The sequence below is a fragment of the Amphiprion ocellaris genome, chromosome 5 (genome assembly GCF_022539595.1).
Source record: "Amphiprion ocellaris isolate individual 3 ecotype Okinawa chromosome 5, ASM2253959v1, whole genome shotgun sequence".
Taxonomy (NCBI): domain Eukaryota; kingdom Metazoa; phylum Chordata; class Actinopteri; family Pomacentridae; genus Amphiprion; species Amphiprion ocellaris.
Window position 1 is genome coordinate 18,502,705 of NC_072770.1, and position 17,673 is coordinate 18,520,377.

Genomic DNA, 17,673 nt, shown 5'->3' on the forward strand with positions numbered 1-17,673 from the left:
GGATGTACTTTTTCTTTTGCAGGTTTTGTATTATTTTTGCACCGACCGTGAAGAAACGCTCACCAGTTTGTCATAATGATGGTAACATTTATTAGGCATCGTGTGATATAGGACTTAAAATCAACGATACCAGACTCCAGCCTTTTTTAGCAGAGTTGCCTTTGGATCCCATTTTACAACCTGCCAGCTCCTGGTGATAGCACACAGTTAAACCAGGATGAAAAAAACAAACAATAAACAGGATGTATCAGTTTGAAATCGGCCATTATTGACTCTCAGGAATAATCAAAGTAATGACGTTATAAACAGAACTTCAACATACTTTGTCGTTGGATATCTCCCACAATGCTGGAAACAATGAAAAACTGAAAGAAAGCCAACATCTTTAAGGGACATTATTCTGAAATTGTCCATAAAACACTGTGAGTGAAGCCTGTTGTCCTTCAGATACATGATGTTAAGAGCACTTGTGATGTTACTGCAGGTAGATTTGAATAATTACACTATAAATTTGATGATTTCAGTGACAGACATGAAAGTGAAACCTGTGTTTAAACTGTTTTAAAAAGGCCTGACACTATGTAGTCTGTTGCATCTCCGTCAATGAGGCCTGTTCCGTTAGTGTGAATGAACCAACAGGGAACATTTTCTCCGTTCTTCACATCATTCCTGAAGTCTCTCTGCCAGCCTCTGTGGACCAAGAAACACATTTCATGTGGATAAAATGAGATTGTTCATAAAAAAGCAACAACCATTCACACATTTAGGACACATGTTACATCTGAGACATTTGTTTTACCTGGTCACATTGAGCTCTTGTCCTTTCACAAACATGGTGGCATCTGGTTTTTCTGGGAATTCTCCTGGACGAAGGTCTGTCACCTCATACTCAATCCCATGATAGAACTGACCTGGAGGAAGAGCCGCAATTTAAAGTATCACTTTGAAAAATAACAATTTTAACCATGTATCTCTTGCAGAGGGGAATAAAAATCATTTCAGCATGACTACATCTCTTATATTGTAATGTCAGAAAGAAGCATGGCCCTGTAGTTGTTAAGTATCTCTGTGTTTATACTGTATCAATAAACAAATACAGAAATACATAAACTACTGCATACCACATTTAGAAGCACATTTCAACTTAGGATAATAAAAACCTCAGCCAAAAATCTTCTCTTGGCCTGCTACATCATCCAATTCTTAATAATTCATGCCATGTTATACCTAGAAGGCCGTGAACTGATGGGGACAAGAGGTGGCTGTCCAGGGTGTAGAAACCCAAGTAGTCCCGGTGGTAAGGATGCTTCTCCCACACTTTGTGTAGCAGAATCACAAACTTCACCGAATCTTTTAGAGTCACTTTAAGGCTTCGGTCTTTGGTCACGAGAAGATCCACACTGTAGAAGAGAAGAAGGAATGAAGAAGATAATCACCCTGCCTGTACTAGGATTTCAGTTTTCATATTCTTCATATACAAGGATAGTTTCGCTGGCTGTTATAACAATATGACGACTCACTTGGGTCCTTTGAGAGAAGCTGTATCAGACCACAGCAGCTTGATCTGTTTGCCATCCTGGAACACCGAGATGTCCTGAGTGTTCACCTCCAGCCGGACACCCAGATTCTTATGGACGATGCCAAAACGCCAAAAATAGGTGTTGATTTTCCCATCGGGGGGAATCTTCTTGTCTCCAATGATCTGGCCATTGACCAAAATACCTGAATAAACATAGTGGGATCCATTCAGTCACTGTCTAATTGCAGAACAGGATTTTCTGGCACATACTGCGTGAGCATACTTCTGCTGTATAAGACGTGTCCAAAGTGAGACAAAAAAAATCAACATGCGATTTAAATCTTGGTCTATGAAAGTATTCATGACAAGCTAAAAGGATGCTAGGGACTGTATTTTAGACTTGTTACGATATAAGAAAGTCATGATGATTGTCAGGAGTCAGCTGACCTGATTGTGCATCTCTGACCAGACTGAAAATAGTTCCTGGTTTGTCGTTGATGTTGAAGCACAGAGCGTCGTCTCTGTCAGGGAGCTCAATCATGAAATGAGGATCTCCGTCCACTGCAGGTGACACCACAGTACAATGCAGGAATAAACACAACGGATAAGACTCTCTATAGGAATAACATGCTGATAGCTACATGTCAACAAGACTAAAAATCTGGAGGTCAAATGGTCAAAATAACTAATGATAAAAATATTGCAATATATAAAGAAATTCTGAAAAAAATAATGTTGTCGGTCAAATTGATGTTTAACTTTACAAGTGTAGGAAGGTGGAAGAAAAGTCTGTGTGCTGGTCCTATGTTGGGAGCGTCAGCTAGAATCTTTTCATATATATATATATATATATATATATATATATATATATATACACTGTATATAGATTTTAAATACCATGGTTACAGAATGTGAATATCAGCCTGCTATGAATCAATTACATGTTTAGTTTTACTGTGTTCATCATGCTGCTAGCAGTAACACAAAGTACAGCTGAACGTCATGGGTAGATTTGCAGTATCCAAAGTTTTCACCTCGCTTGGAAGTTTCCCCTTTTTGTTGCTTTTCAACACTTAACCATGGTAAATTTTTTTCAGTTTTTTTAAAACAAGACTTCACAACAAAACTCTTCCATGTCAAAGTGAAAACAGATTTCAACAATGTAACGACAAAAAAAAAATCAAAAATGTCAGATAAGTGACTGCAGAAGTATTCACCCCCTTTAAACTGACTCACCCAATTCAACACAGATGGAGCCAATTGGAGCGACAAGTCACGCAGTTTGTGAAATGGAAATCATCTAAATGGAGATCATCTTAGTCCAGCAAATGTGTCTCAAGAGATTACAATATAAAGAAACCTGCATCTGAAAGGTCCAGTTACTGGTGAATCAGTTCTGGTTATAACTACACCATGAAAACAAACAAACAAACAAAAACACTACAGGCAACTCAGTGAAAAGGTTGAAAGCATAGGTCAGGGGTTGGATACAAAAAAAAAATCCAAATCACTGAATATCCCTTGGAGTAAAGTTAAATCCACCATTAAGAAATGAAGGAATATAGCACATGCATTTAGATCAGGCTGTCCTAAAAAACACGACTGACCTTGCAAGAAAGAGACTACTGAGTGAGGACACAATGAAAACTATGACTCCTCTGAAGGAGTTTCAAGCTCCAGGGGCTGAGATGGGATAGACTGTTCATCTAACAACTGTTGCCTGTTCTTCACCATTCAAAGATAAGAGACAGTCACTGATGAAAAAAAGCTAATATTAAATCTTGACCAGAGTTTAAGACAAGGCATGTGGGAGACTCTAGAGTCAACTGGAAGTCGGTTCTTTGAACTGATGAGACCAATATTGATATTTTTGCCCATCAGACTATACGCTATGTTTGGTGGAAGCATGGTGGTGGTGGCATTATGATTTGAAAATGGCTGTTCATTCATGATCCCTGTACATCTGGACAGAGCTTAAAAAGTTCTGCAAAGAAAAATGACGTAAAATTGCATTGTCTAGATATGCAAAGCTGACTGAGCCCTATCCACCACAGCTCAATACTTTAATTGAGGCCAAAAGTGCATCTACTAAATACTGACTTGAAGGGATGAATACTTAGGCAATCACTTATTTTATGTTTTATATTTTTATTTGTATTTTTCTAGAAGTTTGTTTTCACTTTGACATGAAAGAATCTTTTAAATTCTTGTCAAAAAAGTCATAATAAAGTGACCGTGATTCAATGTTGAAAAGCAACAAAAAAAGGAGGGTAAAAACTTTTAAAAAGCTGTAAGGCATCACATACAGCATTAATTTCATTCTGAGAGATTCATAATTGTTTGTATGGTGAAGACAAATGTTTTCTTGAAGTAAAAAATGTCTCAATGGCACTACATGACACATCAGCAGTAGTCATCATCTGACAACAGTGAATGTCTGCAAAAGTTTGTGCCAATCTTTCCAGCAGATGCTGAGCTATTTAAAAGCATAGATCAAGATTTAGATCAAAGATGTGGGCGTGGTGGCACGATATAAAGAGTTAGCGGACTTCTACAATAGCTGGAACTCTTCCTCTGAGGACCATGAAGGTTTGTAGAAGATGTCATGGCGATGTATCTAGCAGCTGTCATCATGGACTGACAGACCAGCTGAGCCACGCAGCTAGATGGTAAAAAGTACTTACCAAAATAAGTGGGTGTTGGTGGGTAATATGCCAGACGTGGTGGACTGCTCGCATAACCGTAGTGACGTCCTACACACAGGAACAGTTAAGTCCAAGTTAAAAGCAACACATTACACTGATTCGATCTCGGAAATCTTTCTTGAGCAATATCGTAAGAAGAAAATTACTGTCTTACCACTCATTTTTTCTGCCTGTTGTCTTTGCTCTGTGAAAAACACACAAGGACAGAAACAACTTGATGCATTTTACAGTTTAAAACCACTGTTCTCATGATGATTTAATGCAGGAAATAATGCAAGATTGTCATAAATTCTTATTGTTCACCATTAACAAGTCATCAGGTCACTCATTTTATTTGTAACTTAATATTTACGTTACTATAAAGCCAAAATAGCTGGATTTCAATTACATAAAGCTTGATTTCAGACCCATGTATTTGATCAGCCTCTTTGAAAGCACAACAGTACCTGAGCTCATAGAAATTTGAAGGGCTTTGTTTGTTTTTACCAAATGAGTGTCTAATGGAATCCAGTCAGACTTGAGTGTGCATGAAGTAACTGTGAATTTACATTCCTCAACTGGTGCTCTATTAAATGTGAACTTAACACATGAAGTGATTTTGGTGAGCAACAAGAATTCATGATACATTAATTCATGCCATAAATCATTTTGAGTCGTTCAATGGTTAAAGGCCTTCTCATCTCTGTGCATCAGAATTCCATATTTAAAATGTTTTCCCCATGAAAATAAAGCTTTACTCCCTCAAAAAATGATTTTCTTCAGAATGTGCAGATCTATAAAGGCCACCCCTCGATGCTCACTGTAGCTCAGCACACCGGCTCACCTACAACTCAGTTTGAACACTTTAAGACTTCAGTAGACAATCCTAAGTATTGGGGTAACTCAGATATACATGTTAAAACCAGGAATCTATTCTGAAGAACACAATGTTAAACTCAATACAAGTTGACAGTATCAGTTCTTCAGGTTTGTTCCATATGACACCCTGGAAGTCCGAGTCTGTGTTTTTCCGGTCATTAATCACTGCAGTTCCACAGTGAAAATGCTCAGCCATGACGTAGACTGCTTATTTTGTTCGTGAAATGTCTTCTGGCAGATCAAAAGACCCCATATTGACTTATGAACAAGGTTAAATCCTTGATTGTCACAGGAAAGGGTCTCAAAAATGTGACAGATGGAAAAAAAACTGTGCAAAATCCTTTTGGAAAAAAGAAATCTTCTTTTCTTTCAGCTTCAAAACAATCTAAGTGTGTTAGTGTGAGCAAGTAGGAGCCCAGACTTAAAGCCACTTGGACCATGAGATGAAAAGTGCTCTTCAGTCGTGATCCCCACTCCAGTTTTGCCAGCTTTTCAGAAAGATTAATTCACTGTCTTTAATTTGCGCATAACTTGCAGTTTCAGTGCAGAAATGCTCAGCCATGGTGTTGACTTCTTATTTAGCTCAAGATATACTTATATTTCTTCCAGCCTGTAAAAACCACCAGATCAAAATTAACAAGGTAAAAAACTTGACTTTCACTAAAGGGGGTATTTAGGCATTACTTGACTGTATGATTGGTACATTTGTCTCCTTAATATAAACTATTACCATGAAACAATATGCTGAAAACGTGAATTCAGCTGCTAGTACTGTTTGTGGATACACTATAGCGATGTTTTGCTTTGTAGGGAAAAGCATGACGTGCAGCCACTGTAGTTTTTTTAAACACTCTCTTTCTTTGGTTACCCTCAGTCAGCTTGTCGGCGATAAGGGGGCTGTCTGGACCGTCTTCAGTTTCAGGCTTGGTGACCACCATGGAGGTGAGAGGGGTGACGAAGCTGTACTGCAGCGACATGTCCAGGGCCTTGGCTGTGGCGTTGGCTTTCTCGTCTGAGGCACCGGTTTTGCTGCGAGAAGAAATTTATTGCCACAAATGAGATTTACAAGATCAACATGGGCTTTTAAAAACCGCGACCAACCGGTATCGCTAAGTAGTAATTATAGAAAACATTAATTTTCATGAAAGCGAAATCACTCCAAATGACCTCTTGTCCAGTAGCTGCTGAATGGTGAGGTAGGCCCACAGACGCTCAGTGAAATCTCCAAAGATGTACTCCTCGTCTGGGTACATCACACCCCAGTCCAATGCCCTGGCCTGGCCCTGCACCTTGAAATCTTCTTCAAACTACAAGAGAGGGAAAAGAGGACGAAAAGATGTATAAAAAACAAAGTAAGGGGCCTCCTCTCTGTATTTCTGCCTGTTCCTTCTCCTCACCCCTTGGCCGAACACTTCCACCAGGAAGTTGTCCATGTCGTTGTCCATCAGCCGACCAGCCACCACGATCTCTGAGCCATTAAACAACTGCTTGAAGTGGTTGGTGGTCAGTAATTCCACTGCATTGTCAGGATACCTTAAGTCCACCTCTGAAAGCAGAGGGCTGGACACTTCATCATAGAAACCCTGGAACAAAAAAAAAAGACATTGTATTACTTGGTTTTTTTTTGTGTGCAAACCCCTCCCCACCAAAAAAATACACTGCTAGCTTAAACCCTCTACCTGGAGCTGCAGTGTTGCATCCGAAGCCTCATAGATTCTGCGAGCCAGTCCTTTGTTTTGCTGACTCATCACATCCAGGAAGCCATAATCCACGCCGTTTCCAAATCCAAGACAGAACAGAGACATATTTCCTCCAATAGCAGAACGCACATTCTGCTGGATCATTGAGGTGTCAGACACTCCTTCACAAGGGCAGACACAACACACACAAATGTAACGCTAAATATACTGATCAAATGTGCACTCAGACAAACATAAAGTCTGTCCTTGACTACACTCTGCATGCTTACCAACGTTTGGCATTCCATCAGTCAGCAAAATAATCATATCCACGCTTCTGTCTGGTAGCGCTTTGCTCTGTTTACCTTGGACCAGCATTTCTACACCTCTCAATACAGCACCATTGATATCAGTGGCTGCAAGGAAAACACAATATGTACAGTATGGAAGTATTTTTCTTTCATGGAGGCAATAAAAATGACAGTTGACTTCAAAGCTACTGTTTTTCTATTAACCTCCTCTGTCGTTTATCTTCTTGACGTAGGCCATGGCTTCGGCCACATTCTCCTTGGTTGCTTTGATAAGTGATTCCTTCCAGGGTTCAATGGAGCTGTCAAATGGGATGAGGGCAAAGTGGTCCTCTTCGTGGAGGTCTTTGAGGATGGCCAGCATTGCCTCCCGCGTCTGCAAAAGTAAGTCAGAGGTCAAAATGTGATCATGTGGTAACTTAGAAGCACATTTACAGTCTGAACAGCGTCCCACCTGTTGCATCTTTATTCCACTCATTGATCCGCTCCTGTCGATCACAAACACCACGTTCTTTGGGACTCTGGGCAGGTCAGGGGGAGCAAAGAAGTGCACAAAGTATCCATTCACGATCTGGAGAAAACAAGAGTCATAAGAGCAGCAATATACTACATATGCAAGAATGATGGAAAATATTTGTTTCCTAACGGCCACTTTCAATTTTCTTAAACTTAGCATCCAGACAAAGAGCACAGAAGTGATTTTGTATAGTTATAGTTGCCCCTAAGAAAGAGCAACTGTAGAGTAATCGGTCCCACATGTGTGTCTGTTTGTGAAGAGTCTCTAGCTTGAGCGCTAAGGTCTAACAAGTTGATATTTTACAAGTGAGCTAGGAATGGCCTCTCCTCAGAAAGACTTTTTTTCTGGTCAATCAGTGAAAAAATAGCTCAGCTAGATTTCAAAGGTTACTTTTTAAAAATTCTGCATACCTTCAAAAGGGTGGAAGGTGGATTTATGGTATTTGGTGCAGATAAGCAAGACTTTCCATTGGTGTTTCCGTTGGCTACATTTAACCTTGGATGATACTTGAAGGTCAAACTCAAGGTCATACATTTGACTGCACTGTAACTTGAAAACAGTGCCAGATAGACACATGGTTCGTATCAGAAACCATGTATATAAAAACTTCCTACTGGGATGTAACATTTGACCTTGAGTGATATTTCAAGGTCAAACTCAAGGTAAAAAAATATTGATTGAATACTGCCATTATGTTTCAAGTAGCATGTAACACATACATGGATAGTACCCATTGCACTGTGAACAACCAGCCAACCATGACTAGTGAAAGAAAACGCGTATTTTATGGTAAGTTGGACAGAATAATGATTTACTGGAGCTCAGTTCGATCATGGCTGGCAGGGGCTACTGTATCCCACTACTGGGGACCTTCTAGTTTTATATGTGACGCCTTCAGTTCTGACCTGAATGTCCCCGAGGCTTGTCTGTCGGTTCACGTCATACTTAATGATGAAATCTCCATCAATGAGCGTTCCATCACAACCTGGACACTTCCTCTGCTGATCCATAGTTGGTGAAAAAGAGATGCGCGCCTACAAAGTGGACAAACACAGTCCAGCAATAGTTGTATTAAATGTGAAGAGAAGGAAATAACAGTTCCAAAAACTGGCAAAAAAAGAGCTCACAAACCAGAGACAGTTTCTTACAGGCCTATTGAAGGCCTACTGTACCTTTTTGTCCGTGACAGTTTTCTCCACCAGGGGGAGCAGTTCATTGGACAGAAAGGTTGCATGGGCGTCAACATAAGAAAGGCCCTGAGGCTCATAGATGTTTGTCACAATCTGGAACACAGAGGAAAGATTTTTCAGGCAAGACACTCATCTAGTTTGAAGTCACCATAAGGCAGATTTCATTCATGACAATGGAGTCACCTCAAACTCTTGGACCAGTGTTTTGGGTTTAACTCGTGTCAGAATTTCATACTGGCCCAGTTTCCTCTGAAGCAGCTCCTCGTAGGTCAATATGAAAGTCACATTACTTTCTGCTGCAATGTTGACAGACACTGAAAACTTCTCCATCTTTCTGCCTGAAGCCCTGTGATAAAACACAAACATCACAGACAGCTGCAAGTGACAAAGTGATTCATTTAGGAGTTTGTGAATGTATAAAGACACTGACTAGACTAGACTTAAACTGAGTTTATGTGACTTTTGTTCGTATCAACTCACTTGACCAGTCCAGCAGTCTGTCCAGAGGAAACGGCCTTCTCATACTGTTTCTTAGCTTTCTCTTTCTCCTTCACCTCCCCAACATACATCTTACTTTCTATTTCCCTGCGAGAAGATGGAGATAGACATGAAGGAAAGCAGCGAAAAGAAACACTGTCCTACAAGTAAGCAGTAAGAAGGCGAAAACCAGAGAGAAAAGGATGACTGACATGCTGAAGTTTGTGATGAATGCAGTTTTGGGCAGCTCCATTTCAAAAAAGATTTCCTGGGACACGTTAGCTTTGTTCACAGCCATGGAGGTCATGACGGTGTGGGCGAAACGAGATGTCACGGTGCAGTCGACTGCCACACGGTAGACCTCCACCTGAGAGAGAAAAACAGGTTTAAGTGCTACTATAAGCACTTAAAGGACAGGTTCAAAATCAGGGAAGACTGTCTTAAAACAGTAAAGCATCCATATGAACATCGAAAACATTTTTCTTGCTGTAGTCATTCCTCCTGTTCATACTTAATGTGCTTTCAGTTGTGAAGAAACTCACAAGTTCATCTCCTGAGTAAAATTTTCTGTTTATCTGCACTGAATAAGAGGCATCAGTGGTCTGAATTACCCCAAGTAAGTGAACATTTTTGCAAGTTAAGCCTTTTATTTTGGAATTCCCTTTTGTGTTTCCCCAGACAGAGGATATTTTTGTATTGTAAACACTACTCCTCGATGACATTTTACTAACTCAGACTGCTGAGCTCTCATTTTAACTACAGACAAGCAATTAAATGTATTTTTACACAGAACGAGGACAGCGGATGTTTGCTCCTATCACATCTATTGAACGCATGTTAAGAAGAGATCTCCTATTGTCCCGTGTGAATAAGAGGAGCGAGTAGAGCGAAAAAACCTTCACTTCAGTGTTGTTTTAAGACAAATTTAAAAGACTGTGAACTGATCCTTTAACGTGCAGTTATTTTATCGATCAAGTTGATTACATTTCCTGTCATTTTAAAGTGCTATTTTTTGCAGCTGCCCTGTTAGATGCCAGCAAACATTACAGTTTATGAGACACGATGACTGATTGAACCCTGCAAGTGCTGCATCCTCTCAATAGGAATAGTTTGCAACGGTTATTCTCAATCATTTTTATCAATCTTTTATTGGGACTCTGTTGATCCAATAATTTATTTGCTGGCTCTAGATGTTGTCAGACTGAAACAGCCTAAACAGGTTTTCTGAGGGCTGTTCAAAGATAAATGAAGCCAAACAGTTGGATCTTTTTGTGACCAACAAATAGTATTGAAATCAGGGAGCTTATTAACGTCATTAATTTTTACAGTTTGTTACTTAGTTACTAGATTGCTTTCTTGTATATTTATTATTATATTATATTTTAAGTGTAATTTCAGTGATTAAATGTGTTTTTTTTCTTTTATTCTCTATCGACCAGTCTATATAATACTACCACTATGTAATGTGCAAGAAAAAAATGTATGTCTCAGTACATCATATATCAAATGCAGATTGTCAAAAACACCAAGATGTCTTACTCCATCTGGTCAGATTTGTGGTATGTAGACCAGCTTTCCAGGCCATTCTGGCCCACAATCCTCTGCTCAGTTATGTTGTTGTGGTGCCTTGTGTAATTATAAACAAGCCTGAGGTGCCAAGATTAGACAGATGACAGCTCATTTTACACAGCAGACTGCAACAGCAAATGTATAAGGTGTAATATTATGATGGAGAAGTATGTCCCAGTTGTATTCAAACTTCATGAAACTGTTTAATTTGTGAGGGCAGCTGTTGTATGTACTGGTAGAAAAAATGTGCGATTAGGAATGCATCCACAGTCTTTGGCTTTGGTTAAAGTTTATTTCCTACTTTATTTTAAAAAGATCCCTTTCCTGGTATGTCTTTTGTGGTTTAACTTGCTTCCTTTTTTTTTATTTTCCCACCTTTTTCAGTTTCTGCTCTGCCCTAATTCATTTCAATTAATTTCACCTTTTTCTTCTTTCCCAAGCAGCTCTCTGTGTATATGCAGTTTTGCTTTTCTCCCATTCTTTTTTAGGGAGTGACAGTAACATTTTTATGGGCACACACTGGAATCAAAGGAAATGAAATGACAAAACTATGGAAGCCACAGATGGCATTAATGTCGACTCGGAAGTTAACATCCACAGGACGGAAATAAAAAGCATCACCAAAGAATGAAGGAAAGGTAGCAAAAGCAGGAGGAATAATGATTTCACTACAGAGCTCAGAGGAAAACTGGAGAAATGAGGCATGCATGAAGGAACAGGTAAGATAATAATACCAAGGCTGAGATTTGGGCACACAGGATTTAAGAAGCACACTCTTCAAAATACAGAAACATAATATTAGCAGACTACTGTGAGGAAGAAGAAACAAAAGAGCATCTCATGAGGCAGAAAGAAAACGACTGATCTGAAACCTCAGCAACATAAAAGTAAAATCTGACATTACAGACATCTGAGAAATAACTCAAGAAGTGAGTATAGTCAAGTCATATTTCAGAAAAAATAAAGTTGTCTTGAATTCATTATCATTTCCTCAACCAAGATACAGGTTTTTCTCTTACCGTTTTCTCATTTGTACTTCTTTTCTGTAACCCAAAATAAATAAATGAAAAAAAGCAGAGAAAAAGAAGATATATTTAGATATTGATAGATTCAATCAAATTTAATACCACACAAGGCACCGAATGTTGCTTTATACGACTTTTTAATGACTAATCTATGTCAATGCAGTTATGATTCAGTACTTAATACTTCTAGACACTTTACTAGCATATATATATGTATGTATGTATGTATGTATGTATGTATGTATGTATGTATGTATGTATGTATATATATATATATATATATATATATATATATATATATACTAGTAAAGTACACCAAGAAGCATGACACTTTATGATGCATTTTTCAATTTAGTACGTTTTCATTCATAGTATATTTTGCACTTTGTTGTACATTTTGTTTATTAGTATATTTTTCTGTATTTATATTACTTTTTTTATGGTCACGCTACTCTTTCTGCTTGCTGCTGTGACAACAGAATTTCCAATTAGGGATCAATAAAGTATTTCTATTCTATTCTATTCTATTCTATTCTATTCTACTCTGATGGTTAACATCAACGAAAGCTAACAAGCTGTTTTCATCAAGATCAAAAGAATATTTGTCTGTGAATAGTTTCTGCCAAGTACCTGCAGTCTTCTGGCAGCTCCTCTTGTTTCCTGAAATACAAATACAGGACAGAAGACCAACACAGACATTAGAGGGGAAAAAGATATAGGTAGAACAATATTCTAGCTTTTAACTATAACTTTATATTCTGTATATGGAGCAGCAGTTGCAAAAACAGTCACAATTTCAGCTGCAAACTTGTAATGAAGGAGCACATTTTGAGATTTTCTTTTTTCTTTTTTTTTTAAAGAAAACAGACTAGAAGTTAAATCAGGAACTAACAGTTAAATGAATGTTGCCAAAATTCAGTTTCAACGATAAAAAAACTGTGTGATTTAGAGTAAAGTTCAGAATACAAAAAAGCCAGTGTGTGAAGTTACCTGCAGAGCTTCATTGTCCCTGGAGATGAAGAGATCCCCGGAGGCCGAGCTGCAGAGCCAGAGGCAGGCGAAGCCCCACAGCAGCAGCAGGCGAACACCCAACAGCCCAGACATGACCAAACTTCCACTGAACACTGTCTCACTTCACTGCTGAGAAAACAGCTCTCTGCTCAGGGGGAGGGACACAGTGTGTGTGTGTGCTGACTATTGACCAACAGACCTGAGCTCAATGTGCAGGAGGTCGTGAAGCACAAACATGCAGAATATGTACAAGTGTGTGATTGTGTGTTGGACTGAAACTGAACTCGTTTAGACATTTGGCTACACGACAATGAAACCAACACTCAGAAGCTAAAATCTAACTCCGCCTTAAAAAAAAGCATCAATTACGGACTTTAATGTTGGTGTTTAGTGTCTGAGATAATTCATAATAGAGTGTCATAACATCATAGCGGTTCTCCCATATTATAGCTAGAGACTTGTGTTATTCATTGATTGTCATAAACAAGGAAAGTGTAGGCTGTTTAAATAGAGACGAAGCAAGTATTTATGTTTTTAATGTGTAGCTGTAGTAGTTCATTTATGTCATTCACCAGGGTTAAATTGTGGGATTACTCAGAGTCAAATGATCACCCCTTTGCAATTATCAGTCTTCGTGGCGCATAGAAAACATGGCCAGTCAATATCCCAAAAATGTCAACAAAACTTTATTTGATTTTTTACCGTTTGGCTACATGTTTTATATGTGGTGCTGCCACTTTAAACTTCTGTAAACAAACCAAATCTAAACTGTACTCTGCCCCTTGAGTCATTTTCAAATAACATGACAACCCCCTTTTCTTTGGATCGTTGGTGAGTAATCAGTAGTATAAACTGATGAAATCCTTTTCTCAAATAACTGGCTGCTTGGCTGGCTGTCACACTTTCCATTGGTGGTGCCCAAACACAGTAGGAAGCTCTAAATCCTCCAGAAATCTTGTGTTATGCCCCCCCCCCGCTTTGCTTGCCGCACCTCAGGAATAATCACATTTACAGGGTGCTACAGTCCAATCTGTAACTAGCTGCTGTATCCTGTAGAAGTGTAAAGCCTTTCAGAAACATCCACTGGAGCCCTGTGTGTGTTTTTCTGTGTTTGATATGACCAGTGCATATCTCTTGTAATATTAAATGTGTGTTCGCTGGTCACTTTAAGGTCCTCTTCAGTCTCCGCAAGAGGATCCATAAACTGTCACTGTAATTATTCCTGACAGAATTTCAAACTTCCCACTGTGTTTGGAAAACATGTTGCTGCAAAACGAAACACCTCCTAAGTCCCAAGTAGTGGCAATCTAAATTACAGTTCTTTTTCTAAAAGATAATATTTTCCTTTATTGATTCGACAGCAGTGATAGAGAGACAGGAAAGTGGGGAGAAGAATGTTGGAAAGATCTGCAGCAAATGGCCATGGGCTTGATTCGAACCAATGGCCGCTGTGCTGGGAACTATAGCCCCTGTTGATCGGTCGCCCACTCTACCTGTTGAAGCACCAGGGGGCCTGACTGCGCTTCCATCCATCCATTACCTATACACCGTTTATTCCTCATTAGGGTCACGGGGGGCTGGAGTCTATCCCAGCTGACTTGGGTGAAGGCAGGGGACACCCTGGACAGGTTACCAGTCTATACAGGGCTACACATAGAGACAAACAATCACACTCACATTCACACTTACGGACAATTTAGAGTTGCCAACTAACCTCAGCATGTTTTTGGACTGTGAGAGGAAACCAGAGTACCCAGAGAAGCCTGACTGCCCTTTAAATAGTGAATTACAAACGTGTGGTTGACAGTATGTCTCCTCGACCATTTTCTCATGATAAACATTTGATTTGAGCATGCTTTGTTGTCTCTCCCCAGCCAGTATGCTTGCAGTTGCCACGTTTACATGAGACCTTTAATTCCTCTTTAATTCAGAATTAAAGTTAATTCCGCTTTAAAATCTCCTTGTAAACACTTAATTCCAAATTAAAAAGTTAATTCCGAATAAACTTAATTTCAAATAAACTACCTGGTTTAATTCGATTTTAATTCCGAATAAACTAATTCCTGTGTACGTTCTATTCATGTATACAGTTAATTCCGCTTTAGTTAATTCCAGTCATTCTGCGCATGCTTGGCTCCTCACGTAGCGATGGCGTAGCGACGTACACAGCTTGGTCTTCTGCCTCCCTTCTCAGGTATTCTATCTCTCGTCTCCTTCTCAAGTGACGCAACAGAAGTAGTACGCCATTGTCGAGTTGCTGTTTCAAAACGACAATAAAAAGCAAAGCGAAAAGCGTGCTTATTAGTTGTTCCTCCATGTTGTTGGGGAAAAGAAATGCCGTGGCAAATGGAGTTTGTTTTCTTCCGGTAAACAGGGATACGTCACGTCCACTCCCTGTCCTCGTGTTGTAGTCGAGACCACCTAAACCGAGACCAAGACATGGCTGAGACCACAGTGTATCGAGACCGAGACAAGGCCAAGACTTTGAGGGGTCGAGACCGAGTCAAGACTGACACCAAGACAAAGCAAGACCGAGTCGAGACCGAGACCATATTAAATTTAACTTAACCATTTTATTCAGTACTTATTCAATGTAGTTTTTAGGCAAGTGTAAGGTTGCCTGTAATACTCTTGTCTGCAACGACAAACAACCATTCAATATGGAACGTATCAAACAAATACTTAATACTTACATCTTCGTTTTTGTCTTGTTTTCAAAACAATATCAAGCCATGCACAAACATGTACAATTTTCTACAACATATCTTAATCTAGAACAGTGGCCTCTTTATTTCTATTACACCACAAATATTTCTTGTTTGATAAATCGGATATAACTGAACTTGAGTGAATTTTTTTTTTTAAGGTGTATTATTGTAAAAGAAAAAACCTGGAACCACTATTCCATAAAATAGAAAGAAAAAACAATGCCAAATATCAGCATCTAAAATGCAATGAAATATAACATGTCAATGTATCTTCAAAGAGGTCAGACACTGAAAGGCCAAACTACAAGTATTTCCCTGACAAACTGCTGAGGCAAAATACTTTGTTATTCAAAGCTCACCACCAAGGATAGACACATGAAAGGGTCGTTTATAAACACTACAAACAACATGGCCCTTAAAAATTACATCATGGGAAGTGAGTTTAAAGTAGAGTTTGGTTGCATTTTAGAAGCATGAGAAACTGCAACATTTTGTGACCTAAACGTGCATGATGGGGTCTCATTATAATGCCCCCTCTACTTATACACATATTTATTTTAATTTATACTCAAGTTACACATTTATTATGCAATTGTGTGTTTTAATTCTAAAAATTGGCACTAAAATTAAGTGTGTACATTGCCAGGCCAAGTTGCATACGTGAGATGGAACTTTTTCATAGACGGGGTGCATAATTTGAAGTGGACACTCCTCTGTCACATCAGTAGCTCTGATCCAAGTGAGCAGCGGTACCGCGGTATGTGCCGCTATGTCAGAGCTAACATTAGCTAACATTGATGGAACATAAACAAAGCTTCATGTAGCCTGTCTCTTTATCGTTTATGAGAAGCGCAAGGCCAACGTAAAACACTACCACATGCCTTTTCCCTATATATACATGTACACACACACACATATATATATATATTCACAAACTACAGCTTGCTAACTTTATCTTGCTAACTTCGCTAGCGCCATGTAGCGTTAGCTTACCTTTCTTTATGCTTCCTCTCCAAGTGTCGATAAAAGTTTGATGTGGTTCCAGCCGCCTCAGTGAGCGTTGCGTTGCAGAATTTGCATATAGCGCTGTGTTTTCTTTTTCACGTTGATTTACAGATAAACTGTTTATGGTTAAAAAAGCCAAACTTTATTACAGCAGAGTTAGCTGACATCTTCCCCAGGGAGCAGACTCCTTCTTCCGCCTCCCGCATTAACTGTAGCGGAGTACGTGTGAAGAGGGGCGGGGTAGGTGACAGGTCACAGCCCGTAAAAATAATCCAAATTAAAAATCAGTTAAGTTATTGGTTACATTCGAGGCGGGGAGTTTTGCATCCAATCACAATAAAGCTTTTACTGAACAAACGAGACAGTTGAGAGGTAGTTCAGTGCTGTCGGTGAAGCCATGGTCTCGGCTGGTCTCGGCTGGTCTCGCAGTAAAAATCCCGAGTCCTCTGTGCCCGAGACCGAGACAAGACCGAGTAAAAATGCGGTCGAGTGCGAGACAAGACCGAGATCTTCAAAAAGTGGTCTCAAGACCGGTCTCGAGACCGAGACCGAGTACTACAACACTACCCTGTCCAATCAGAATCCTTTCCAACGCCCAAGCGTTAAAGCGGAATAATAATAATAATAATAATAATAATAATAATAATAATAATAATAATAATAATAATAATAATAATAATAATAATAATAATAATAATAATGATAATAATTAAGGAAGGGGATAAACGTGCGGTACATGTAAACCTTAATTCGGAATTAATATTTACATGCAAACGCGAAGCACAAAACTTTAATTCCGAATGAGTTAATTCCGAATTAATAATTCCGAATTAAAAAACTTCATGTAAACGTGGCCATTGAGTGCAATCTATGCAGTCATTATGCCACAAGGGCAGTAGTGTACCTGCACAAAATGCATGCTTGGCCATTTGCTTTTAAAGAAATTCATGGTGACAATGACAGTTGACATGTTCAGGAAATGTACACACAGACTGTCTTGATGTATGATACAGAGGCATCCATCCATCCATTATCTATACACCACTTAATCCTCTGTAGGGTCGCAGGGGGTTGGAGTCTATCCCAGCTGACTTAGGGTGAA

General features: G+C 39.2%; 1 protein-coding gene across 1 annotated transcript; it reads right to left on the minus strand.

Moving 5' to 3' along the window:
- Positions 1 to 66: 66 nt before the first annotated feature.
- Positions 67 to 12,993, minus strand: itih3a.1 (inter-alpha-trypsin inhibitor heavy chain 3a, tandem duplicate 1). Its single transcript, XM_023299356.3, has 22 exons — positions 12,838 to 12,993; positions 12,478 to 12,507; positions 11,842 to 11,865; positions 9,466 to 9,620; positions 9,257 to 9,361; positions 8,960 to 9,122; positions 8,759 to 8,869; positions 8,492 to 8,620; positions 7,524 to 7,640; positions 7,277 to 7,445; positions 7,052 to 7,177; positions 6,762 to 6,943; positions 6,480 to 6,665; positions 6,250 to 6,389; positions 5,951 to 6,111; positions 4,379 to 4,408; positions 4,204 to 4,272; positions 1,967 to 2,080; positions 1,521 to 1,722; positions 1,228 to 1,400; positions 800 to 911; positions 67 to 690 (listed from the first exon to the last, which is right to left on the minus strand). Exons 1-22 carry the CDS (start codon positions 12,949 to 12,951, stop codon positions 552 to 554), a joined length of 2,751 nt encoding a protein of 916 aa, XP_023155124.1. The 5' UTR covers positions 12,952 to 12,993; the 3' UTR covers positions 67 to 551.
- Positions 12,994 to 17,673: the final 4,680 nt, after the last annotated feature.

Excerpts from the sequence above, each read along its gene's own strand:
- itih3a.1 (XM_023299356.3), bottom strand. The coding sequence starts at position 12,951 with ATGTCTGGGCTGTTGGGTGTTCGCCTGCTGCTGCTGTGGGGCTTCGCC. Across the intron at positions 9,362-9,465 it reads TTCATCACAAACTTCAGCAT|GGAAATAGAAAGTAAGATGT; the intron begins GTCAGTCATCCT and ends ATCTTCTCGCAG. Across the intron at positions 4,409-5,950 it reads CGCCGACAAGCTGACTGAGG|AGCAAAGACAACAGGCAGAA; the intron begins GTAACCAAAGAA and ends TGTTTTTCACAG.